The sequence below is a fragment of the Carassius carassius genome, chromosome 12, assembly GCF_963082965.1.
Source record: "Carassius carassius chromosome 12, fCarCar2.1, whole genome shotgun sequence".
NCBI lineage: Eukaryota > Metazoa > Chordata > Actinopteri > Cypriniformes > Cyprinidae > Carassius > Carassius carassius.
The window spans coordinates 31205747-31231047 of NC_081766.1; the positions used below are offsets into that span (position 1 = coordinate 31205747).

General features: G+C 36.4%; 3 protein-coding genes across 3 annotated transcripts; 1 reads left to right on the forward strand and 2 right to left on the reverse strand.

Annotated features, from left to right (window-relative positions):
- Window positions 1-559: 559 nt before the first annotated feature.
- LOC132155240 (UAP56-interacting factor-like) lies at window positions 560-7758 on the reverse strand. Its single transcript, XM_059564114.1, has 9 exons — window positions 7573-7758; window positions 6961-7092; window positions 6067-6266; window positions 5852-5973; window positions 5027-5099; window positions 4167-4222; window positions 2727-2801; window positions 2352-2478; window positions 560-1136 (listed from the first exon to the last, which is right to left on the reverse strand). The coding sequence occupies exons 1-9, from the start codon at window positions 7643-7645 to the stop codon at window positions 1035-1037; spliced, it is 960 nt and encodes a 319-aa protein (XP_059420097.1). The 5' UTR covers window positions 7646-7758; the 3' UTR covers window positions 560-1034.
- Window positions 7759-7993: 235 nt separating this feature from the next.
- Window positions 7994-16308, forward strand: cpdp (CPD photolyase). Its single transcript, XM_059564113.1, has 10 exons — window positions 7994-8143; window positions 8235-8569; window positions 10187-10332; window positions 12156-12338; window positions 12472-12630; window positions 13920-14118; window positions 14322-14471; window positions 14649-14770; window positions 14904-15063; window positions 15858-16308. Exons 1-10 carry the CDS (start codon window positions 8130-8132, stop codon window positions 16043-16045), a joined length of 1656 nt encoding a protein of 551 aa, XP_059420096.1. The 5' UTR covers window positions 7994-8129; the 3' UTR covers window positions 16046-16308.
- Window positions 16309-18988: 2680 nt separating this feature from the next.
- nmur1b (neuromedin U receptor 1b) lies at window positions 18989-22823 on the reverse strand. The gene is made up of 2 exons (XM_059562861.1): window positions 21962-22823; window positions 18989-19415 (listed from the first exon to the last, which is right to left on the reverse strand). The coding sequence occupies exons 1-2, from the start codon at window positions 22821-22823 to the stop codon at window positions 19066-19068; spliced, it is 1212 nt and encodes a 403-aa protein (XP_059418844.1). The 3' UTR covers window positions 18989-19065.
- Window positions 22824-25301: the final 2478 nt, after the last annotated feature.

Genomic DNA, 25301 nt, shown 5'->3' on the forward strand with positions numbered 1-25301 from the left:
AGAGTGAACTTGAATTAAATGATAAAATGGTCATGTAAATACTAGTTTGTAGCCATCATGCCAGATTTATGAGGTTGTACTTTATATTTTGTATAGAGCTCACTATAAAAGACAGAGATGAACCACTATAAAAAAAGTAAATATACAAGCATTTCAAACTAAAAAAATGTAACATTTTAAGACCGGCTCTTACAAAAAATACATTGTTATATATTGAATTTAGATTTACTATTATAGAATTATAGATTATAATTCTATACACATTTTTCTTCCATTCCATGTAGTGTCAAAAACTACATTTAAATGCAATTATTTCACTATTTAGTTGTAATGTAGTTGTATTTTCCCCACTAAATAGAGATGAACCCCAAATAGTTTTAAATGTTGCAATGAATTTATGCATAAAGTACAGAAAACTAAATTTTGATTGACTGTTAAAAAGAACGCATTTAAAAGTATGGTGTGGTGTGTGTATATATATATATATATATATATATATATATATATATATACACGCATACATATAAAATATGGAGGTATCAAGAAAGACATTTGTTGCACAATGTTGTTTTTTTAATTGAAATAATATAAAACATCTTAAAATGTGTTTTTTTTTTTTTTTTGCTCTACAAAAAGAATGTTCTGTGTCATACAACCGTTTCATGAAAAACAAAGTCTATACAGAAATGTTTCAACTCAGTTTGCTGCAGCTGCTTTAGGCTTATATAAAAAACAGGACGCCATCACATATCAAGGGCAGTTCAGGAGACAACAACATAAACTCAGGCACAACAGCTAATGCTTGCTTTGTGAGGACAGAATGGCAGCTTTTAAGAAAAGAACCTGAAAAAAAAAAAAACAGAAAATCAGTCACTTCCCTAAACGTCTCTTCTTCCAGAAAACCAGCATATCCCCGTTGTGATGAAATCTCCTTCATTAGGGCTAATGGATTGGAGTCATGACAGTGTTAGTCCGGCTCAGGTCCCTGTTCGGTCCTGTAGGACTGTTGTGGAGTGTGTGATCAGAGTTCAGCTCTAGGCCACAGTGACGAAGCGTCCTCCTTTGCTGCTCTGCTGTGCTGCCGCCACACGCTGGTCCTTCAGGAGCCGAAACCGCTCGTTCAGGGTCATGCCGGTCTGATACAGAAAACAACAACAATGAAGATGACCAGCAGGTTCATCACAACTGATGTAAACGTCTTTCTAGAGGCTGATCTGGAACAGATTGCTTTTTCTTTAAACGATTAAATGAAAGATTAATTGTCAATCCAATCAGACATTGTTTTAAAATTCAGTATAAAAAGAATTTTTGGTTTGAGCAAATATATATATATATATAATTTTTTTTTTAAACAAAATTATTTTTATACTGAATTTTAAAACAATGTCTGATATATATACACTTTTTTGACACTGGCATTTAATTGTGTGGCTTTATTTTAACATTTATCTTAATTTCATATTAAAGCAATTGAAAAGCATTTGTGCTGCTTCATATTTTTGTGGAAAGCATGACACTTTTTTTAGGATTTTCTGATTAATAGAAAGATCAAAATAACAACTTATTTGAAACAGAAAACCTTTGTAACAAATGTTTTTACTGTCACATTTGATCAATTTAATGCATCCTTGCCGAATAAATGCTAATTAACTTTTTCTTTTTTTACTCTAACGCCAATAGTAGTGTATCACGGTTTTCACACAAATATTAAGTAGCAAAGCAGTTTTCAACATTGATAATTATCATAAATGTTTCTTGAGCAGTAAATCAGCATCTAAGAACTATTTCTGAAGGATCATGTGACACTGAAGAAGTAATGATGCTGAGAAAAAAAAATAAAACAGGAATAAATTACATTTTAAAATAAATTCCAATTGAAAATAGTGATTTTAAACAGTGACAATATTTCACAATATTACTGTTTGTGATGCAGCATTGATAATCATTGATAAGGAACTTCTATCAAAAACATAAAAAATTGTGATAAGGGTGTTGATTAATAAATCATTTGACTGCTATATTATTAAATAAACTTTGTTTTTGGGTTATGGTTTTAGGCTAAATTAAATTTTAATTTAGGTTCCTGTGTTCTGCTTTAAAAAAATAATACATTACTGAATTATGCTAAAAGAAAAAGCGTATTATGGCAATGCATTAATAAATTATGCAATCAACCATAAACAAAACCTTATCCTAACCATACAGTAAGTGAATGTAGTTAATTAATATTACTCAGTACTTAAATGGTTAATTACACTATAATAAGAACACCATAAAATAGTGAGTCCTAATTTAAGATAAACACTATATTTCATTGACTCAAGGATAAATCCAATTGTGATTAGTCCTACCTGTTTGCCTACACTGTTGATATCGAACTGCAGGGCGACACCTTTAGGGGGTTTCCTCTCGGGCTCCTCCTGAGGAGGTGAGGAGCGTGCCGCAGTCACGGGGTGCAGCGACCAGGACTGAGCCGGCCTGGACGGGGCAAGACAAATCCTCATTAGCTCACATTCACAACACACTAGAGAGAGTCTCAGAGGTCAAACCTCCCAAACTAAGATGACAAGACAGAAACAAATGGATGTAAAATATGTGGAGCTTGTTCGAGAGAACATGCATCTTATCAAGTATCATTTCAAACACAAAAACAATTACAAAGTAAAATCTCTGAATGGCAGCCATTGTAATTATTATTAAATGATGCAAATCAAACGTGATCATACTCAGGCTGTGTTCTAGCTGTGGGGTTGTCTATGGACACAGTGAGGATGCCACTGTTGTTTGTAGGAGTGCGCCACCTGGAGGAAGAGAGGAGAGAACTAACAAACTTACAGTTCATCTACAGGACGCTACTGCTCAAAAATACAGCATACAGAAGACTTAAAGCATCCTAAATGGATAAAAGTTTTAATTTCATTTTTTATATATCTTTATGATCCCAAACTTTCGAATGGTAGAGTAGTAACAGGGTTCCCACCCCTTGAGTTACTTCAAATTCAAGGACCTTACAAGGACTTTCCAGCTCCAATACCCTCAAATCCAAGGCCTTAATGTGGGGACACATTTCAAGTGAGAGTAAGATACATTGTAACAGTTTTCATGCGTCAAACACAACTATGCAAAAAAAAAAAAGCTTCTTTTTTTGCATGAATTTTTGGCCATATGACAGATCTGATATTTTATTTGTTGTATATCTGTTTTGCATAAAACTGAAGAATATTCAGTACATCCTATACTGTATTCTAAAATGATCTCATATTAACTTTTGCATGGATTTTATTGAAAAGAGCTTAGGCTCGTGTAACCAGAAGTTTTAAGATATATGAATATGCTTTTAAATTTTTCTAGCCTCATGGGTTTACATTATATTAACAAGCAGAGCAACTCGACATTATTTTCTGAGTGTATCTGTGAAACATAGCGGTACACTCTTAGTAGTTTTGTGCACGCATGAACACCATCTAGGAAGACCATATTTTAGTTTTCCAAAAGGAGGACAGTGGTTGTGGGTGGGGGGCGGGGGTCCGGGGTGTGGTTGGCTGGTGGTGCCTAAAGTAGTGAAAGGACCATATCCCAAATAACAAAACTGAAAATATGTCTTTCCATACCTAAAATACATATTTCACAGTCACTGTTATGCATACTGCTCATAAACACAGCTAGAAAGCTTCTTCCAGTGGCACTCCTTCACAAAAGAAGTGGGCAATAATGGTCAGAAATTCAGTGGGAGCGTGATTAAGACGACAGTCCCTCACAGCGCTCGAATACAGAAACACACTGCGTCTGTAGAAAACAAAAGCCGATTTCCGACATTTTGGACGTTTCAGAAATCCCGGCCGGACGCATTTTTTTAGGTCCAAAAAGAGGACATGTCCGGAAAAGAGGAGATGTGGTCACTCTAACGTCATGGCAACGTACAACACAGAGTACCTCACGCGCGAAACTAATGTAAATCAAGAAAGCTTCTATGCACAGGCCACAAATTGTTGGCGAAATAACACATTAGGGGACCAGAGGGAATAATATGGGATTTTTTCCCAGAAAACTTCTTGCACAAAATAAATTCAAGAATTAAACTTTCAAGGATCTCAAGGACCCGTGGGAACCCTGTAGTAATTGAACTCAAAAAAACAAAAGATTGTTCAAGAGTGGTGTATACTCACGAGCGAGTTCTCTGTGTGGGCTGAGCAGACCTCGTCTTCTGAACCTGTGCATGAACCTATATTAAAAAAATGAAATATTAATAGACAGGAAACCACTTCTATTTTAATTGGATAAAATTCAATTGATAACGTTTCAAGTAAAAGTAGCATTTTAACCATTTTCATATGAACATGAAGTCAGTAATGTCACTGATTTAAGTAAAAAAACTTGAAGTTATTAAAAACCAGTCTTGCTTTATTCTTGAAGAGGTGGTTGACTGCTTTTTTTCTTGGTTTGATTTGTTTTTATGGGGTGCAGTGTAACATGTCTTCATGCTTCATTTAAAAAAAAAAAAAAAAAAAATGAAAACACATCCCTCTGTCTCATTTCCTCGGATGTACGTCATTGTTTAAGTTGCATGAGTATCCTCTGCTTGCAGAACCCTTGGAATGAGCTGAACTGGACTTTATTGTTATTGTTTACGTTTCACCTTATGAATTTGTTTGGTGCAGCATTCGATATGTATATAAATATGCTTGGGCTGTTATAAATGTAAAAAAAAATCATTTATATATTATAGAGTTGTTTGGGGTGGGAATAAATTAAAAGCAAGCTGCGATGACGTGACAGTCGTGTTGCATTATGGTCTACAGAGCGACCTGAAGTCTGTATATGAAGCACTCGGTCAGAATCGAGGGGTCAAGGGTATGTCCATGTACACTTCACTCGTCCACTTGACGAAGTGGAAGGCACTTTAAAATGGCTGCGTGGATTCCCCCGAGGGTGAGTGCTTAGGGAAGTTCGCAAGTGAACTGGAACGCAGCCTGTGCTCCACACATCTGTGTGTGAACTCTAGGCAGGAAGTTCACTAGCTTCTTACTTTGAGTCCTCTTCTGAAGAGAAACGTGGCCTGGCGTGCTTCTCTCTGTGTTTGCTGAGCAGTCGGAGCATTCCTGTAGAGAACAGATGATCAGCAAAAGGCAAACATCCTGCATAGAGACAACTTCAAAAAAATAAAAACATTAAAAAAAAAATTTAAAAAAAAAAAAGATTTGTCATAGCTATGAAGCCATAGTCACCATTTATAATGTTACAAAATATTTACATTTTTTCTTTATCAAAGAAAACCAGTATACATTTCTACAAAAATATTAAACTGTACAACTATTTATGTTTTTATGGATAACAAAAATCTGACAATAAGACACTCTGATTAAAGGGGTCATATGATGTGATTTCACGTTTTCCTTTCTCTTTGGAGTGTTACAAGTTCTTGGTGCATAAAGAAGATCTGTAAAGTTACAAAGACTAAAGTCTCAAATCCAAAGAGATATTCTTTATCAAAGTTACGAGTTAACCACGCTCACCTAAAACACCTCGTAATAGAATATAGAATTCTGCCTAAAAAGTTCCACCTTGGTCTAAAATAAATAAATAAAATATTTAAATAATTATTGTTACAATAAAAATTGTTATAAATTAAATTATAATAAAAAATATTTTAAATTGGTCATTTTTTTTTTATAAAATAATTTTAATAAAAAAAAATTTTTTTTAAAGTTATTTTTGGCAAACTCATGCTTTCACTTGGACTTGAGTTGTGGCTTCTTTTGCGCCACATTTTTTCATGTTTACTTTCATAAGGCACTGCACATAGCTACCTCTATCACTTTATCTCAGATAATACAACAAAAAAAAATCATACCATTTTCTACGAAGCTGAAAGGGTCTGTAAGACACTGAGCCCGGAGGTTTCTGAACGTCCATCTGTCGGTTTGTTCTCCTCTGGATCTGCAGCTGCCGTCGCTGGACAAATGGCTGAGACCTCTGAGACAAGCGATACCACGCATATCAAAAACTACACCTGAATGTGTTCACAAGTATCACAATCGCCCTTCTATGCAAGATTGGTTTCCACACCTGGATCACAGCAGCACTGTTGGGCATCGGTCTTGTCTGAGCGGGTCTGTTCTGGACGGGTCTGTTGAGTGGACTGATTCCTTTAAGAAGGGCGGCATTTTTTCTCGCCGCTAAACCAGTGATGACCCCCTGCCCACGACGCCTGGTCACCGTGAGAGGAAGCTTGCGGTTTCGAGTGAAGCCTTTGTTCACAGCACCTCCTACAGAAGGAAAAAACAGAAACCAGTTGCAGAAACTCTTCAGACATGGCTGATTTGCATACAATGAAACACTGAATTTATTATAAAACCGTGAAGTGTCCCCTCCTTCTGGAGGTGAGCATTGCAACTTTGCAACTTACAAAGAATGGTCTGGGTTCTTTTGTGTTATAATGTTCTTTTCAGTTTCAAATGACATGTATCAGTCTCCACTTTTAGCTGGAATCTTTTGATGATAGATTTATGTATGGGAAATATTTATGCGCTCTTTTTTTTTTTTTTGCTTTGGAGGTGTTTTTGTAGTTAATTTGAAGCCAAACCCGTGTCACAATACTTTGAAGATCTTCTATTAAGGTATTTCTATTTTCCTCAGGAAGACACATTGTATATTGTACATGCTAACACTAAATAAACAAGTCAAAAATAAATCAATAAATAAAATAATAAGATTAAAGCAGGGCAGCTAAAGTGATTAATGGAAAAGTTGTGTTTTCCACCTGCATGGCTGAATATGCTGAAAAAAAAAAAAAAACTGAAAAGTAACATGTGGCCACTCTGCAACTCTGCATTTAACCCATCCAAGAGCACACACACGGTGGTCTTTTTTTTTTTTAAACAACTTATTAAAAGGGGGAAACCTCAATTTAGATGATCTTTGCACAAAATTAATGTGACAAAACAAAACTTTATATTTGACCTCCTTTAGGTGGCACTCCAGCTCTTGGCCCAGTTTTCATCCCTTGGTTGAAGCGACCTTTCACCGGGGGTCTGTGCTTTGACTTCTGGGCCTGAAATTGATTCTGCTTTCTATTCAGTCGGATAATATCATCTGTGAAATAAGAATGCAATAAATCTGATCAGATCAAACTATACAGATCACATCACACAAAGTGCGGGGTAGTTCAATTTAACACAAAAAATAACATTAAGCACATTAAACAAAAAACAATTAAGACAAATTAACTTTAAATCAATAAAACTCCTGAAATGTTAATTGAAAACACGTTAATTAACATTCTGTTTGTTCATTGAAAACACGTAAAATAACAATTCTGCTGAACTAACGTAAATATTATCCGGGAAATAAGTGATCCTCAGGAAACGCAGTCAAGATATAACTTTGAACGCATTTATCAATCAATAAAACACCAATAATGTGTATGCATGTATTATATTGCGATATAAAGCGACTGTCGCAATGTTTAAATCGAATCAAACTATGACAAATAACATCTTAAATTCTATTAAATGACAGAATGCTAATCAGCTAACGTTACACAGAGTCGGCTAGTTTTATCTGTGGCGTTACCTAGAGACATGTCAACCTTATCGAGTCCATCTGTACTTCCACTGCCAACCGATTTAAAACTAGATTTACTCATTCTGCAGTTTGAGCTGTGATAGAAATGAAGAAACAAACGACAAACTCCCTGCACGATCTAACAACTCGACAACGAACAAGACAACACTAGCAGCTTTCGTCTGGGCATGCGCAAATTTACGCACTTCGTGCTGAGGCTCTTGGGAAATGTAGTTTCAAGAAAGGAATTGACTCCGATTTTGCATTAATAGTCAAATCCAGCAATACTTTCGACTTTTAATAATAACTTGCATTTGAGTGCTATATGACCATGTCTGTTTAGTGTACTTTTTTTCAAATCTTGTGCAACAAGTTCTTTGTTATTCTTATGGAAAACGTAACGTTGAGTAACACAGCAGGAGTGTAAGCCCCGCCTCCAGCAGTGATTGGTCAACGAGCCGTGTTACAAAACCAACAAAAAACACGTGAGAAAGTGTGCACCGCCAGCCAGCGACTGAATTCTATTTAAAAGTGCTTTTTGTTTCAGGTGCGCGAGCGGGTAATGTATGCTTCATATTAGGTAAACCGGTTCTTTAATGAGCTCTTTTTTCTTAATGCATCGTGCACCTTATGCAGTGTTAATCAGACGTCTAACGTTACTGTATGTCTAGGTTGTTTTCTACGAGCTTGTACATCAGATCCACGCTACTCCGTGCCGTCAGCGACCCAAACACACTTCTACATTACAGCAGTATGTCTGCAAACAAGCGCAAGCTGAAGCGGCAGAGAGAGTCTCCGGACAGCGGCGGGGGAAAACAGCCGAGGCTCGCCGAGGGAAGAGCGCGAGAGTCCGGCTGGCTGCTGCGGGAAGTGACCGAGCTCCGCAGAGCAGCGCAGGGATGCGAGGTCAACAAAAAGCGCCTCCGTTATTTATCAGACACCCAGAAAATCAATCAGGGCTCTGATGGGGTCCTCTACTGGATGTCCCGCGACCAAAGAGTCCAAGGTAAAGTATATAGAGAAAGTTGATGATGATGCATCAGCCAATGTGTTATTATAGGAGAAATAATAAGAAAGACTTGGTTCTATATTCTCCTGAGACCCAGGCATAGTCTTTTGTCCTCCATAGACGCAATATATTTTAGTGAATTTTTTAGAGACCCTACATGCCACAGTTTGAGGTCTGGATGTCCTGTACTGAGCACATTCACAGCTTTTTAGAAATATCTAATGTTTGGAGGTTTGATCATAAACATACTCTCTCCTTTATTATCCTAACAGTATTTTTGTTAGTTTTTTCCTAATTTTTTTTTTTTGTCAGAAACATTGAATGACAGAAAATCAACCACCTCTCAAGTTAAAATGTTCTGTTAAAATGAATAATATGCATGGTTATCAAATGTACATCTAATTACTTAAGTTATATTAAATAATACTTGATTATTATAAAGCTTGACTGACTGATGTTAAGTGTACTGATGTTAAAAGTGTATTTTAAATAACTGCGCCATTTTACAAATATATATATATATATATATATATATATATATATATATATATATATATATATATATATATATATATATATATATATATAATATACCCACCCTCAACCCATCTCTTTTAGAGAACTACAGACCAGTTTCCCTTCTTCCTTTCATTTAAAAATCACTTGAATTCTACATTTCTCACACAACCTCCTTGACAGCAAGCAATCTGGCTTGAGAAGTGGATATTCAACTGAGACTGCCTTGCTCTCAGTTGTTGAAGCTCTAAGATTGGCAAGAGCAGATTTGCAGATTTGCTTTATTCATCATTAAGAAGATCAAGCCCTTTCTTTCGGATAATGCAGCACAACTCCTTGTTCAAGCTCTTGTTCTGTCCAGGCTGGACTATTGCAATGCCCTCTTGGCAGGTCTTCCAGCCAGTTCTATCAAACCTTTACAATTAATCCAAAATGCGGCAGCAAGATTAATTTTTAATGAGCCAAAAAGAATACACGTCACACCTCTGTTTATCAATTTGCACTGGCTTCCAATAGCTGCTCGCATAAAATTCAAGGCATTGATGTTTGCCTACAAAACTACCACTGGCTCCGCACCCATTTAACTAAATTTGTTACTTCAGACTTATGTGCCCTCTAGAAGCTTGCGTTCTGCAAGTGAACGTCGCTTGATTGTGCCATCCCAAAGAAGCACAAAGTCACTTTTACGGACTTTTAAATTAAATGTTCCCTCCTGGTGGAATTACCTCCCCAACTCAATCCGGACAGCTGAGTCCTTAGCCATCTTCAGTAAACTAAACTTCAGTACCACTAAACCACGACTTCCCCACAAGCCTCACAGACCAAGGTGGCGCTTGATCACCAGCAAAGGCACCGCTGGGATCCTTTGCTGGATTTGATAGGTTTTGATGGGTTTAAAAGCGAAAATGTAAATCTATTTCATGGAATTACTGAATAATAACCTTATTAATTACAAAACGTATTGAATTTAAAAATAAGACTATAACACCTTACTGTCACTTTTGATCAATATCCTTGCTGAATACAATTATTAATTGCTTAAAGTCTTACTGTGCACAGACCTTTGAATGCTAGTGTACATTGATGTTTGTGTTGCAGATAACTGGGCATTGATCTATGCTCAGCAGCTGGCTTTGGCTGAGAAACTTCCTCTTCACATCTGCTTCTGCTTGGTGCCTCGATATTTAGATGCAACCTACAGACAGTACGCCTTTATGCTAAAAGGACTGCAAGAAGTGGCAAAGGTACAGAAATATGTCTTCAGTTGCTGGGGTATATTTAAAGCAATGGCTAAAAACACATTGTATGGGTCAAAATTTGAATTTTTTTTTATTATGCCAAAAAATCATTAGGATATTAAGTGTAGTTCATGTTCCATGAAGATATTTTGTGAATTTCCTAACGTAAATACACTGAACAAAATTATAAATGCAAGACTTTTGTTTTTGCCTCCATTTTTCATGAGCTGAACTCAAAGACTTTTTCTATGTACACAAAAGGCCTATTTCTCTCAAATGTTGACAAATCTGTCTAAATCTGTCTTCGTGAGCACTTCTCCTTTGCCGAGATAATCCATCCACCTCACAGGTGTGACATATCAAGATGCTGATTAGACAGCATGATTATTGCACAGGTGTGCTTTAGGCTGGCCACAATAAAAGCCCACTCTAATGTTTGCAGTTTTATCACACAGCACAATGCCACAGATGTCGCAAGTTTTGAGGGATCATGCACTTAGCATGCTGACTGTATGAATGTCCTCCAGAGCTGTTGCCTGTGAATTAAATCTTCATTTCTCTACCATAAGCCATCTCCAAAAGCGTTTCAGAGAATTTGGCAGTGCATCCAACTGGACTCACAACCGCAGACCACGTGTAACCACACCAGCCTAGCACCTCCACATCCAGCATCTTCACCTCCAAGATCATCCGAGACCAGCTGCCCGGACAGCTGCTGCAACAATCTGTTAGCAGAACCAAATAATTTCTGCACAAACTGTCAGAAACCATCTCAAGGAAGTTCATCTGCATGCCCGTCATCCTCATCGGGTCTCGACCTGACTGCAGTTTGTTGTTGTAACTAGCTTGAGTGGGCAAATGCTCACATTCGATGGCGTCTGGCACTTTGGAGAGGTGTTCTCTTCATGGATGAATCCTGGTTTCCACTGTACAGGGCAGATGGCAGACAGTGTGTATGGCTTATGGTGGGGTTATGGTATGGTCGTATGTGATGGACAACGAACACGGGTGCATTTTATTGATGGCATTGTGAATGCACAGAGACACTGTGACGAGATCCTGAGGCCGACTGTTGTGCCATTCATCCACGACCATCACCTCATGTTGCAGCATGATAATGCACAGCCCCATGCATTATGGTACAGGCACACCTGTGTCCAGTCAGTATCTTGATATGCCACACCTGTGAGGTGGATGGATTATCTCGACAAAGGAGAAATACTCACTAGACTAGCTCATTTAGACGGATTTGAGAGAAATAGGCCTTTTGTGTACGTTGAAAAAGTCTTAGATCTTTGAGTTCAGTTCATGAAAAATGGAGGCAAAAACAAAAGTGTTGCCTTTATAATTTTGTTCAGTTCATATCAAAACTTATTTTTTGATTAGTAATATGCATTGCTAAGAATTAATTTGGACAACTTTTAAAGGTGATTTTCTCAGAATTTATTTTTGGTTTGCACCTTCAGATTCCAGATTTTCAAAAAGTTGTCTGAGCCAAATATTGTCTGATCCTAATAAATCATACATCAACGGAAAGCTTATTTATTCAACTTGCAGATGATGTATAAATCTCAATTTCAATAAATAGATACTTAAGGTTTTGTGGTCCACGGTCTCACATTACATCTCTACTCAAATAAGAGACATCATTGTGTCTGTCAGGGAGTGTTTGTGTCTGCTGCACACAGACAAAGCAGCTTTTGCTAATTATTTGTTAGATTGAGCAACAGAATTAGACCAAACCAGTGTTTTTGATTGGCTGGTGCTGCACTGCTAGGTAATGGGGACATTTAATGTGTGATATTACAATAAAATGTCTCTTGTCGCAGGAATGCAAAAGCTTGGATATTCAGTTCCATCTGCTGTCAGGAGAACCCGGACAGAATCTGCCAAGCTTTGTCAAAAAGTGGAAGTTTGGAGCAGTTGTCACTGACTTCAACCCTCTCAGAATCCCTCTCCAGTGGATTGAGACTGTTAAGAAACACCTTCCGGCTGACGTGCCCTTCATTCAGGTGTGTTAGTCATTATTTGTTTGTCTCTGCACTTGCTCAGTTCTTGAATGTCATGTTCTCTCAACTACAGAGCTCATTTCTGACACTGTATTGATTTGAAACCATGTTTCATTTTCCTGCCATCTGAATCAAGGTTGATGCACATAACGTGGTGCCCTGCTGGGAAGCGTCTGGGAAGCTGGAATATGGAGCCAGGACTATACGGGGCAAAATCACTAAACTTCTGCCAGAATTCCTCACCGAGATTCCTCTTGTGGACACTCATCCTCACTCCGCTTCTCGTGCAGCAGAGGTTTAATCAAGGATTTTACCAAAGTTTTTTTTTTTTCATATTTAAATGGATAGCCTATTTTTTCCAACCTGAAGTAGGGATTAACTGCAAGCCGGTTGAAAATCTATTAAAATATATGCTAAACAGATGCTAAACAAATCGTGATTCAATTAACGGTAGGAATCTATATGAATATATGTCTGAGGGGAACTTACTGTCTTTAGAAAGTTTAGATGTTATTTTTCTTGCCTCTGTATAATGCACATTAAAGTTAATATGTGCAGAGCTGCTTTGTTTACAGCGGTAACCAAGGAAACGCTTTAAGTTCCACCTGCTGGCAGAGAGTGAATCTGCGTCTCCTTCGGCTCGTCTGCTGTTTCATGCAGACATTTTTTGTGTAGTTTCACAAAAATGAAGCCAGACCATTCTGTTTTTGCTTCAAATTTCTAATTTAGATTAAAAACTGCATGTACGTATGCAACATCTTTGTTTGGATTATAATTCAAATGCGGTGGTTGCCTCTAATTTCAAATGGAAAGAGCACAAAGCCTTATTTTGTTTAAATGAAGAGATTTTTGTGTGTGTTATTAATTTATTTGATTTGGGGCTTGTTTTAACATTTAAAATTTAGTTTTGTTATTTACATTTACATTATATTTTTAGATTTTGCAATTTAGCAGACACTTTTATCCAAAGTTACTTACAGATAAGGACAAAAGAAGCAATCAAACCAACAAGTGCTATATTATTATAGTTTTTTTTTTTTTTTCACAAAGAAATATTCAGCATTTTGTCCAAGCAATAATAAAAGGACACGTTTAATTTTATAATTAGTCTTAAATCTCATTTTGTAAAAAATAAATAAATCGTGAGTTGAGTGAATCGTTACATCCCTAACCTGAAGCATGTCCCACATTTATTGTCTAAATCTGATTAAACATAGCTGCGTTTTAAAATATATTTAAAATACAGAATAAAATAATAATAATAATACTCTATATTGATATTTATAGTTAATAATCATTATAATTAATATAATCTATTTATAATAATTGTAACAATAATAACAACAATAAAGATATATATTATTATTTAATACCCGTTTGATTTGTTGTATAGTCATTTTGAATGTGGGGGAAAAGGGTTTTTCTTTCTTGTCCTTAGCTGATCACTTGCCTGTAGTAATCTATGAAGTACATGTGCCTTTTTTTTTTTTTTTTTTTTTTTGTTTGCATTCTCCAATGCGTTATGACTTTAAACCCTGGATCTATATAACGTGGTGTTTCCCATCTTCTTCTTCTGTGTTTCAGCCAGTGGACTGGGAGGAGGTGCTGTCGTCTCTGGAGGTGGAGCGCAGTGTTGGAGAGGTGGAATGGGCTCAGCCTGGCACCTCTGGTGGCATGGCCATGCTGGAGTCCTTCATCGACCAACGACTGCGTCTCTTTGCCACTCACAGGAACAATCCTAACTATGATGCCCTCAGCCATCTCTCCCCCTGGATCCACACCGGTCAGTTTGCTATCTGGCTTAATTGTTTTTTTGGTTGTTGTTCATGCAATAAAAATAAATAGGGCATTCTTGTATTGACAAAAATAATATTTTATGATCTACTAAAGAAAGAAAGTCCTGCAGGTTTAGAACAACACGAGTGTGAGAGATTGAGTTTTTCGAGGGAGCTATCTTTATTTTACACCAACCACTTTTTCTTGTAGGTCAGTTATCTTCTCAGCGTGTGGTGAGGCAGGTCAAACGAGAAAAGAACGCTAGCGAGTCCGTGGCGTCTTTTATTGAGGAACTGGTGGTGCGCCGGGAGCTCGCTGACAACTTCTGCTTCTACAACCACAGCTATGACAACATTTCAGGTGAGCGCTGCGTCAGTCGCTTTAATCACACACAGGCATTCATATAGTCGTGGCATTAAATGTTGTATGGACTGCAAATAATAAATATCTTTTAAACTCTGCACAGTAACAAGATACCTTTACAAATTAGCTTTTTCCAGGGCTTTTTTTGTTTAAATTCTATATTTCTGTGCACAGGTGCATATGATTGGGCGAAGAAGACTTTGCAGGATCACGCTAAGGATTGCAGACAGTACCTTTACACGAAAGAGCAGCTGGAGAACGCCAAGACCCATGACCAGCTGTGGAACGCTGCACAGGTAACTAAACAGAAGAGTCAACACTTGAATTAAATAGTTTTTTTTTGGTGGTTTCATAGTAGAGTTTTTGTCATTTGTGTATGTCAGAACCACTGCTGTAATGGCAAACCCTGTGCACTGAAATGTGTTGTAGCGTCAGCTGGTGTCAGAAGGGAAGATGCATGGGTTCCTGCGCATGTACTGGGCAAAGAAGATCCTGGAGTGGACTGCGTCCCCTGAAGAAGCCCTCTCTATTGCTATTTATCTGAATGACCGTTTGTCTTTAGACGGCTGCGATCCCAACGGATATGTGGGTGAGAAACCTGATGTTTGGATTGTTCTAGAAGATAAAATACATTCTTACAATAAATTATTAAAGTGGTAGTGTTTCGTAGGCTTTGTAGGTATATTATCAATTTATCTCACTCACACACACACACACACACACACACACACACATATATATATATATATATATATACACACGCACATAAATTTGAGGTCAAGAAATGAATACCCTTTTTTTCATTAAGGATTCATTAAATTAAACTAACTGGACAGTAAAGAAAATAAATAAATCAAAGTTTCCACAAAAATATGATGTGGCACAATAAAAAAAAAAAAAAAGTTTAATGAGCAGCAAATCAGAATATTAGAATTATTTCTGAAGATCATGTGACACTGAAGACTGGAGGAATAATGCTGAAAAATGCATCACAGGAATAAATTATATTTTAAAATAAAAAATATATAAATACCGTATTTTTCGGACTATAAGTCGCACCTGAGTATAAGTCGCATTTATTTAGAACCAAGAACCAAGAGAAAACATTACCGTCTACAGCCACAAGAGGGCGCTCTCTTGGATCATTTCTCTCGGTTCATGTCAAATTAATTTTGATAAACAAGTCGCAGGACCAGCCAAACCAAGAAAAAAAGTCTGACTTGTAGTCCGGAAAATACGGTAATAATTCACAGTATTAAAGAGTTGACTGTATTTTTGATCAAATAAATGCATAAGAAACTTCTTTCAGAAACATGAACAAAACTTGCTGACCTCTTACTGAATGAACTTGATTGAATAAATTTTCTTTAATATTTTTCCCAGGCTGCATGTGGTCCATCTGTGGCATCCATGACCAGGGCTGGGCAGAACGGCCCATCTTTGGCAAAATTCGCTTTATGAATTATGCCGGCTGCAAGCGGAAGTTTGATGTGGCACAGTTTGAGAGGAAGTACACTGCTATAAAGGAGAACTCCAATAAAGATTCCAAGAAATCTTCTTTCAAAAACTGACATACATAAAAATTCAGTTCTCTTTGTTTGTACTTGTTTTAGGGGCCTTTTTCTGGCAAACATTTCTCTGTAGTAAGTGGAAGTTTATTAATAAATTTGGTCTGAAGTTACAAAGTACACAGTGTGCATTGCATGCATAGCAGACTTCAAGGATGCAATCTATAGACAATGTACTGTTCTATTCTGTATTTTTTTATCTACTGTGGTGGAAGAATCAATAACCAAATTTTAAGAAAATTACAATACACTGCCTTGGATTATAAGCTCACACTAAGTGTTTAAAACCGTGGTTATCCTCACAGATCACTAGGGGCCCTCAGTGAACGTCTTGGAGAGTCACTTGGATAAAATACTTTTCTTAAAGAAATAGCCGGAAACTGGTTATCTGGGTTAAGTAGCCTTGATCTTTAAAATAAAGCGATGTGAAGTTTCTCCAGAACTCTTGTACCCTTGAGCAAGACTCATCACCAGTGCATCTGATCATCTTTATTTCATCAGTAACAATGACAACTCCAGCGTTTTTGACAATAAATGTGTAAGTGAGCTTGGGTGGATTTGTATCAAAATGTGAAGCACAGACAAGTGACTGGTGCTTTATCAGACAACATTCACATTCATTACAGTGCATGAAGCAAACATGTTACTCAGAATAAAGCATGATTCCTACATATGAAAGAGTATAGATGATCAACACTGTCTGGTGTGAATTCTGATGCTTTAGGCCAAAAGAGCGACTTCTCTAAATCTGTATTAGCTGCATGTTTTAACTTCCAAATATATTCAATAAACTGAATGTTAAATATGAATATAGATTTATTAAATTAATATTGAATCATCATTCTGATATATCCAATCAGATTTGAATAGTTTATTCAAATTACATTTGGTTTAATTATCCTACTGGTGACATTTTTCCTCATTTTTCTTTTAACAGCAGGCCAGATATAAAAAAGAAACTGCCAGTAAATATATGAATTTAATACAATCAGTACTATAACAATGACAACTGATTTCTCTGTTGTTTTTAATGGATAATGCATTTAAAATGTTAGTTTTGATATGAGAATCCGTAATTCATTGTTAAACCAAAACAATGGCTGAATAAATTAGAAGCGGTGAAATAAACATGAGGATGTTATTTAGCAATACATCATTGAAAAAGCATGCAAAAACAAGAACATGAATAACAACAGAAGATACTGACAAAAGTATATTGTTCTTACCCTCCAGATCTGGCTAATAGACATATTTACATTACTTAAAATAATATATAAATGTATGCACTATTTATGCCATTGACAAAGTCCCATGATATAATAATTGAAATGCATTTTTGAAATCCAATTTTTTTGGGGGGGATCTGACAGATGATGTGTTGCTCTGCGTCGGGTAGAAGCAGACAGATAAAGAGAGAAAAGTACACAGGTGGAAAAGCCCAATAAACTGGAGATTGAGAGCATTCCAGCCTTGAGCAGTGAGAAACATCATTATACAAACATCTGCAGAATCGACATGACTTCTCTATAGCTACGAATAAATCTATAGCTCATTTTTAGTATATCATTCATATATATTTCACATTCACTGTGATTGTGACATCCTGAAGTCATTGAATGGCTGAGACCACAAGGAACGGTCATTTTTAAACACGTGGAATACAACTTGTAACAAACATAAACATACTGTATATAATGCATATATATGACCTCATCACATAGTCACAGAGATGTGAAATGTGGCATCATTATAGTAGATTATACAGTCAGTGAAGATGATGGGAAACTTGCTTGGTTACTGGAAAAATGTGAGATTTACAATCTCTATCAATTATACTCTGCGTCATACACAAGCGTGTTTTACAAGACATGGTTTATTATTCTAAAAGGATGCAATACACTGACCAAAGATTACTGTAAAGACTTTCAAAATGTTTCAAATAAACGCGATTGCTTTGAACTTTCTATTTATCTTTGAATCCTGAAATCCAATAATCAGAGATGTTTCATAAGAAGCATCATGATTTCTGAAGGATCATGTGAGACTGGAGTAACGATGCTGAAAATTCAACGTTCACCAGGAATAAAGTACACTTGAAAATAATTAAAGTAAAATTGTGATATTTCAGAATATTACTGTTTTTGCTGTATTTTTGCTGATATATTGTAACATTCTTTGATTTATTTTACAGTTCCAGTCCTTATGTTTGACTGTTAGGATGAACGGTGATGAACGGTGAGACTTTCAGTCTGTGTGTTGGTTGGTGACATGTAAAACTTAATGCTTTGGCTTCTTATGGAACTATTTACATTGGCAGAGAAGAAATATACAAACTAACCTACCAACTTCTTTTAAAGTTATATTTCTGGGCTTCTATTAGACAGGACAGTAGGAGGAGAGACAGGACACATTGAGGAAAAGACTTCAAAGTCAGGTCACCCGAGAAACATGTGAACCATGTCAGAATGCTGCCCTGCCCATAAGGCTACAGCTCATTTGTTTCCAATATGTAATCTTTTTTATTATTGACTGATAGATTGTTTGAGTAATTGAAAGAAAATTATACTTTTATTCAGCAAAGATGCATTAAAATGACCAAAAGTGACAGTAAAGTCATTTTTTAAAATGCTGTTCTTTGGAACTTTATCGGAGATTTGAGATTAATAATAATTTTAAAAAAAGTTCCTTGAGCATATTGATGGGAGAAATTCAGCTTTGATCACAGGATAAATTACATAATAAAATATATTCAAAAAGAAAATAAAAAATGTTTACATAATATTTCACAATGTTACTGTTTTACTGTGTTCTTAAATAAATGCAGCCTTGGTGAAAATAAGACCCCAAACCTTTGAATGGTAGTGTGTTTGTATATTGCCTATTAATGCATCTCTGGATGTTAACTTAATTACGTGAGCACTCATGAACTTAACTTTATATACAGTATTGAATACTTTGACAGTGCAACTATAAGTGATATAGTATTTGCATAAAATAACTTGAGTGGAATACTCTTTTTTTTTCTAGAGAGTGTGTGGCAGCCCACGAGGGTTGAATTTTACAGAAAAAGAGACAGAATTGGAGGGAGAAACAGAGGCAGAAACAACACTACGTAATGTGACCTTACTTATTGAGAGCTGACGACGGTCTTTTTGACACAGCACCTCACAGAACATTTCTCTGAAGCGTGAAGACATGAGGTTATACAGGATGGGATTGACCACTGAGCTCAAGTAGAAGAAGACACCAGAAAGAAGATGCACATACTGAAAGACATGGTGGTTCTCTGCAGTCCATTCATCAATGTAGCTCCACATGACACGATCGATGTGAAACGGGGCCCAGCATATTCCAAACACTATCACCAATGCACCTGTCAGATACACACAAAGTACATCAGAAATTACATGTAAATGTTTATAATAATTATTCCTTTTATACTATATTAAACCATGTTATGTTATGTTATAACTAACTGTGGAAAGTATTTTCCACATCAGTGCACTTGTTTGACACACACAACATGTTATGTTATGTTACGTTATATGTAATGTTATGTTATATGTAATGTAATATAATGTAATGTTATGTTATATTTTATGTTATGTTATATGTAATGTAATGTAATGTAATGTTATGTTATATGTTATGTTATGTTATGCTATGTTATGTTGTTATATGTAATGTAATGTAATGTAATGTTATATGTAATGTAATGTTATGTTATGTCATGTTATGTTGTTATGTTGTTATGTTATATGTAATGTAATGTTACATTATATATAAAGTTATGTTACGTTATGTTATGTATTATGTTATGTTATATGTAATGTTATGTAATGTAATGTAATGTTATGTTATATCTAATGTGATGCAATGTTATGTTATATGTTATATTTTATATGTTATATGTTATATGTAATGTTATGTTATATGTTATATGTTATGTTATATGTAATGTAATGTTATGTTATATGTAATGTAATGTAATGTTGTGTTATGTTGTTATACCATGGAATCCAGGTAGTTACAAATCAGTTGAATCACCATTTTATATTAATGTGCTGCTTTCATTGATGCAAATCTCTCTCTCTCTCTTTCTCTGTCTCTCTCTCTCTCACACACAAACACACACACACACACACACACGCGCGCGCGCGCGCACGCACGCACGCACACAGAGAGGAGATCGCAGATAAAACTATAAAAACATCACAATAATCCACAAGTAATCCACACGACTCCAGTCCATTAGTTAAGGTCTTGTGAGGAAAGCTGATTTATGTAAGAAACAAATTTATCAAGACTTTTTAAACTTCAGACCGAAAAATAATACCCTATGCAAGTCCCCTATCCATGTTTCTCTCTTCATCTTGCTCTGAATCAGGAGAGAAATATTCACAGATCAACCACTGTTTGCAAATAAAAACCATTCTAAACAATTATTGAGATGTTTTTATCAGCTGTTTTGACTCTTGTTCTGACGGCACCCATTCACTGCAGAGGATCCATTACTAACAGTGATGGTATGCTGCATTTCTCCAAATCTGGGCTGATAGGAACAAACTCATCTGCATCTTGGATGGCCTGAGAGCGAGTAAATGTTTATCAAAACATCATTTTTGGGTGAACTATTCCTTTAATGGTCATTACAAAAACAGCTATGAATAGTGACGTTAGTTCTGGGAAAAGCTCTAACATCATCTGTTTGCAGATGACACTATTGTTTTATCTAATGCAATGACATTCACACATTAAAGTGTGCTTTAAGTGTCTAGATACACTTATAATGTGTTTAAATCTATAAAACAAAACTGTTACTACTGGCACACATCTGCTCTACTGACAGTGTTTATGAACTTGAGAATACATGACTAGATCTTAAGTATTTTGTTTGCATCTCAGTATCAAAGTAAATGTTGAAATTAGTTGAGGATGGCCACACAGCGTAGTGCTGACTAGCTATTACAATAAGCCAGATGTAGACTGACGCTATTACTAAATCAGATCCCCTTTGTATTTATAATAACATGACATGAGGCTGATAAAGCACAGATGAGAATTTTCTGTTTATCAGCACAGATTATTAACAGAGTCTCTTGAGTTTTCTACAATTGTATAACTCAAGTGTTCTCAAGTATTCTGATTAGTAATCAGTATCCTCCAGCTTCCGCTAGCTGCTTTACATGTGTTCACGAGAGAGTGGTGTTCCAGCGGGTGATGTAGGATGTAGGCGTAACATAAGCTCCAGTGAGAAAACGCTATAGTCTCACGAGAACCATGTTTTGTTTACAGGAGCAAAGGAAGCAAAATTTCTGTAAAACCAGTCTTCTCTTGCCTTATATCAAAGTCCTCCGAAAATGTTCTTTGCAAATCCTCATTATGTTTTGTTTTGCTTTCTTGTGCCACGCCTACATCCTCAGTTATTAACTTTACTGACTTTATTAACACCCCTTGGAGCTGTGTGGGACACTTTTTATGATGGATGGATGCGCTCTAGTGTACTTCTATTGAAAAGTAACACCTATTCACTGCCTTTATAAAGCTTAGAAGTTCCAGGACATTTATAAATATATATATATATATATATATATATATATATATATATATATATATATATATATATATATATATTTACTCTGATTGGATTTGCCTGAAAGAAGAAAGTAATATACATCTAGGATGCCTTGAGCCTGAGTAAATCATGGGGTAATTAAAATTTTAATTATTATGTGTGTATAAATTTTAAGTATTATGACGTTATGTGTGTTTTGTTTTTTTTTAATCACTGTCGCAGTAGCTCCGGAACATAAAAAAAGGTACAAAAAATTATTTTTCTGTTATTTTTGGGTTGGACACCACTGCTTAAACCCATACTAGCATACCAACAGCAGGTGTAGAAGGGGAAACAGGACTCACAGAGCATTTTTGTGACTTGCCCATGGCGTGCCCTCTGATTTAACCCATCTTGATTGAGCCCAATCTGTGAATCAAAACACTGGCGTTCTCGATGCAGCTGCAGGCCGATCAGCACATACAGGACAGTGATGGTCAGCATCGGCAGGATGAAGAACAGCAGAGCCGTCACCTGCACTAGCCAGTTGTAGATCCACCTATCATGCACCAGGGTACACACACCCGAATCGGGGAAAGTGAGTCCAAAACGGGGTTTTAACATCTCCACACCATGCAGACTGGTATTAGGCAAGGCACACAAGAGCGAGACAGCCCATAGCACAAGGATAACGCGCTTGGCATGAGCGTGCGTTGCCATGTGTTTGGCCTGCAGAGGATGCAACACCGCTCTGTAGCGCTCAACGCTCAAGGCGGTCACGTTTAGCACAGAGGCAAAGCAGACTGTCTCGAACAGGCAGGTTTTGAAGTAGCAGCCAGCGAGGCCAAACAGAAAGGGATAGTTGCTCCAGAGTTCATAAAGCTCCAGCGGGAGACCAAGCAACAGCACGAGGAGGTCAGAAATAGCCAAGCTGAACAGGTAGTAGTTTGTGGTTGTGCGCATCACACGGTGACGGGCGATGACTATACAAGTCAGGCTGTTGCCCAGCACGCCGACTACAAAGATGAGCAGGTAGGTGATGCACATAGGCAGGAAGAAGGGTGAGCGGCAAGGGCCCAGGATCTTCTCCAGGTAAGCACTGCGGCTCAGACAGAGGCCTGACTGGTTCACCGTTCTGATGTGACACTCGTCCTCTCTGGTGGAGCACCATGATGCATTCACAGCTGCGTACAGCGAGTCTGGAGATGAGCAGTTGTACTGAATCATTGATTATCACCAGGAAATGACCTGCAGATGTTACAACAAACATAAAAAGCCTGCATTTATTTGATCAAAAATACAGTAAAAACAGGATGATGTCACTCTAATTCAATTAATAAAGATTCTAGTTTTAGAAGCTTTAGAGCTGTGTTATAGGGGACTGTACAGATTATACGTTTTTCAGGGTCAAATCATAGTTCAACGTGTTTTTGAAGTGAACATGCTGGGGATCTTTCAAACCAACTTTGGGTCAAATATGGACTAACCCAACCGTTGGGTTAAATATTTACATTCATTTTTTAACCCAAAAGTTTGGTTAGTCCATATTTGACCCCAAGTTGGATTGAAACAAACAACCCAGCACTTTCTAGAGTGCACTTCTGTTCCATCCAAGCAACAACCTTCCGGTCACTCTCAAGAAACCAACACAGAAGTGTCTTAAACTGCAATTCATCCACAAAGGGAATCAATACATTTACAGCATGGTACAAAAAGTGGTTGTGGTCTAAACAGCTAATTTTGCCCTTCATGACAACTGTGAGGGGAGTGAATTTATTTTTGTAACTCATCCTTATAAATTATATTGTCCTTATAACAATATATATTGTTCTGCATAATTAAGGGTGTGGCCACTTGAGTGACAGGTGGATTGCCGCTGCTGTCACCAGTGTTGAGCTAGTAGCCGTGGTTTCAGCAACAAGCTCCACCCACCTCCCACCTCTTTGACCAATTACGATTATCCAGGAGTGACGCACAGTGACGAGCTGCCATGATGGCGACTGTCGGCTCCGCCCACTTTAGGCTTCAGAAATGCTCTTCAGAAACCTAGGGGTCATGTCAAAGACACTACGTCCATGTTATTTTACAGTCTATTTTTCCACCGCTGTGCCGTAGTTTCGACTGGTGTATATTCTGAACAGCAACAGTTAGGTCTCTTGTATACATTTCAGTTAAAATTAGAGTAAACAGACCCAAACCAAACTGAATAAACATATTCATTTATGGTATGAGATGTTTAAATTTGTAGAAGATTTCAGTTCCTGTTCTTACTTACTTTTAGTTTGTACTTAAACATGGAAATAAAAAGCATGTTTGTTTTTGTGGTTATCATTGTAATTAGTTGGACAGTTTGTAAGAAACCCTGTCTAAGATGTTTTAGGACCACTGCTGGAGAAGTTTATAATCTTATTTTAGTTCAGTCTTTAAAAGCTTTGTGGGTTTTTTTCTCCTGTAGGCTGAATTAAATTTGACCCCTTTCTTCCTTTATTTTCAGTTTGGATATTCTACATTATTTTAATTTTTAGAAGACATAATGTAACTTTCTACATGATGTCGAAAGGAGTACAACTGTTCCGCCGAACATAATTCATTCAAAATAAACATCTATCAATAAACAGATGCATACTCACAGCATGACATATCAAAGCATTCATGATAAATAAGCATTTGTCATAGATACATTAGCATTACCAATAATAAGGCATTTTAAAACATCCTTTAAATAATAAAATGAAAAATAATAAATAAAAGTAGGAATGCATTTTTGACTTCGAAATTGGTAATAGATAAACCTAAATAAACATTTTAGTTGGCAGATGTTCAAATTGTTATCACATACAAAATTATCTTTGTAGCATTCATTAAAAAAAAAAAAAACGTGTTTCCAAAATCCCTAAATTGCAGTAGTTTAATAGTTGACACTTAAAGTAAAGTCTACTTTACACTGCAAGCATCTAACAGTGTAAAGTTCAAATGCTTTGGTAATTTTTTTTATCTATTTGTTCAAATGAATAAACCAATTTGTAACAAGCCTAAATGAGAATCTTGGTTTGCAAAGATTGAAAATGTTTTGCGATGAAAATGAGAGTTTAAAATATTTCATTTCATTGCTCTTCTCACAAGATGAAAGGAAAAGGAGAAGAAAGCAAACGTACCTGAGCAGAATCTTGTTGTTTCTCAGACTGGTGTTCCTGAAGGACTGCTTCTCATGACTGTCCTTCCTCTCAGTTCCTCCGCAGATGAGATGTGCTGTACGCAGTAATCTGACATTACACTAAGCACAGAAGAGAGATGTTCACTACACATACTAACTCTCCCCACAATGTCTCCTCCTCCTTATAGTGAGATGGATGACCCTTCAAGTGCCTTCAGTGTCTTTTACGTACGATCAATGGAATGTCCATTGTGTATATTTCACTAATGCAATCACACTATGAATTATCTTTCACTGGCTTTCAACCAAGAACAATGAATTCTTACGCTATTATGACATGCATGTTTATATACAAAGCTGACACCACATTTTTTATGAATGGTTTTACAAAACAAAACAAAAATTTTATACTTGCAGTATAATATCTATATGTGTTTTCATAAAATATTAAATATCTCAGTAAAGAAAAAAAAAAGTTTAAAACGTATTTGTTATGCCCATCTTTTACTTTAATGACAGCATGAGACTCCACAAGTTTGTGAATAACCTGA

What these genes read in the sequence shown, in the direction of transcription:
- cpdp (XM_059564113.1), top strand. An exon ending in CTGACGTGCCCTTCATTCAG is followed by an intron (nt 12,339 to 12,471) that starts GTGTGTTAGTCA and finishes ATCTGAATCAAG; the next exon opens with GTTGATGCACATAACGTGGT. An exon ending in AGCTGTGGAACGCTGCACAG is followed by an intron (nt 14,771 to 14,903) that starts GTAACTAAACAG and finishes AATGTGTTGTAG; the next exon opens with CGTCAGCTGGTGTCAGAAGG.
- LOC132155240 (XM_059564114.1), bottom strand. Translation starts at nt 7,645, where the DNA reads ATGAGTAAATCTAGTTTTAAATCGGTTGGCAGTGGAAGTACAGATGGA. An exon ending in TGGAGTGCCACCTAAAGGAG is followed by an intron (nt 6,267 to 6,960) that starts GTCAAATATAAA and finishes TTCCTTCTGTAG; the next exon opens with GAGGTGCTGTGAACAAAGGC. An exon ending in ACAGTGCTGCTGTGATCCAG is followed by an intron (nt 5,974 to 6,066) that starts GTGTGGAAACCA and finishes CGCTTGTCTCAG; the next exon opens with AGGTCTCAGCCATTTGTCCA.
- nmur1b (XM_059562861.1), bottom strand. Translation starts at nt 22,823, where the DNA reads ATGATTCAGTACAACTGCTCATCTCCAGACTCGCTGTACGCAGCTGTG. An exon ending in GCAAGTCACAAAAATGCTCT is followed by an intron (nt 19,416 to 21,961) that starts GTGAGTCCTGTT and finishes TGTATCTGACAG; the next exon opens with GTGCATTGGTGATAGTGTTT.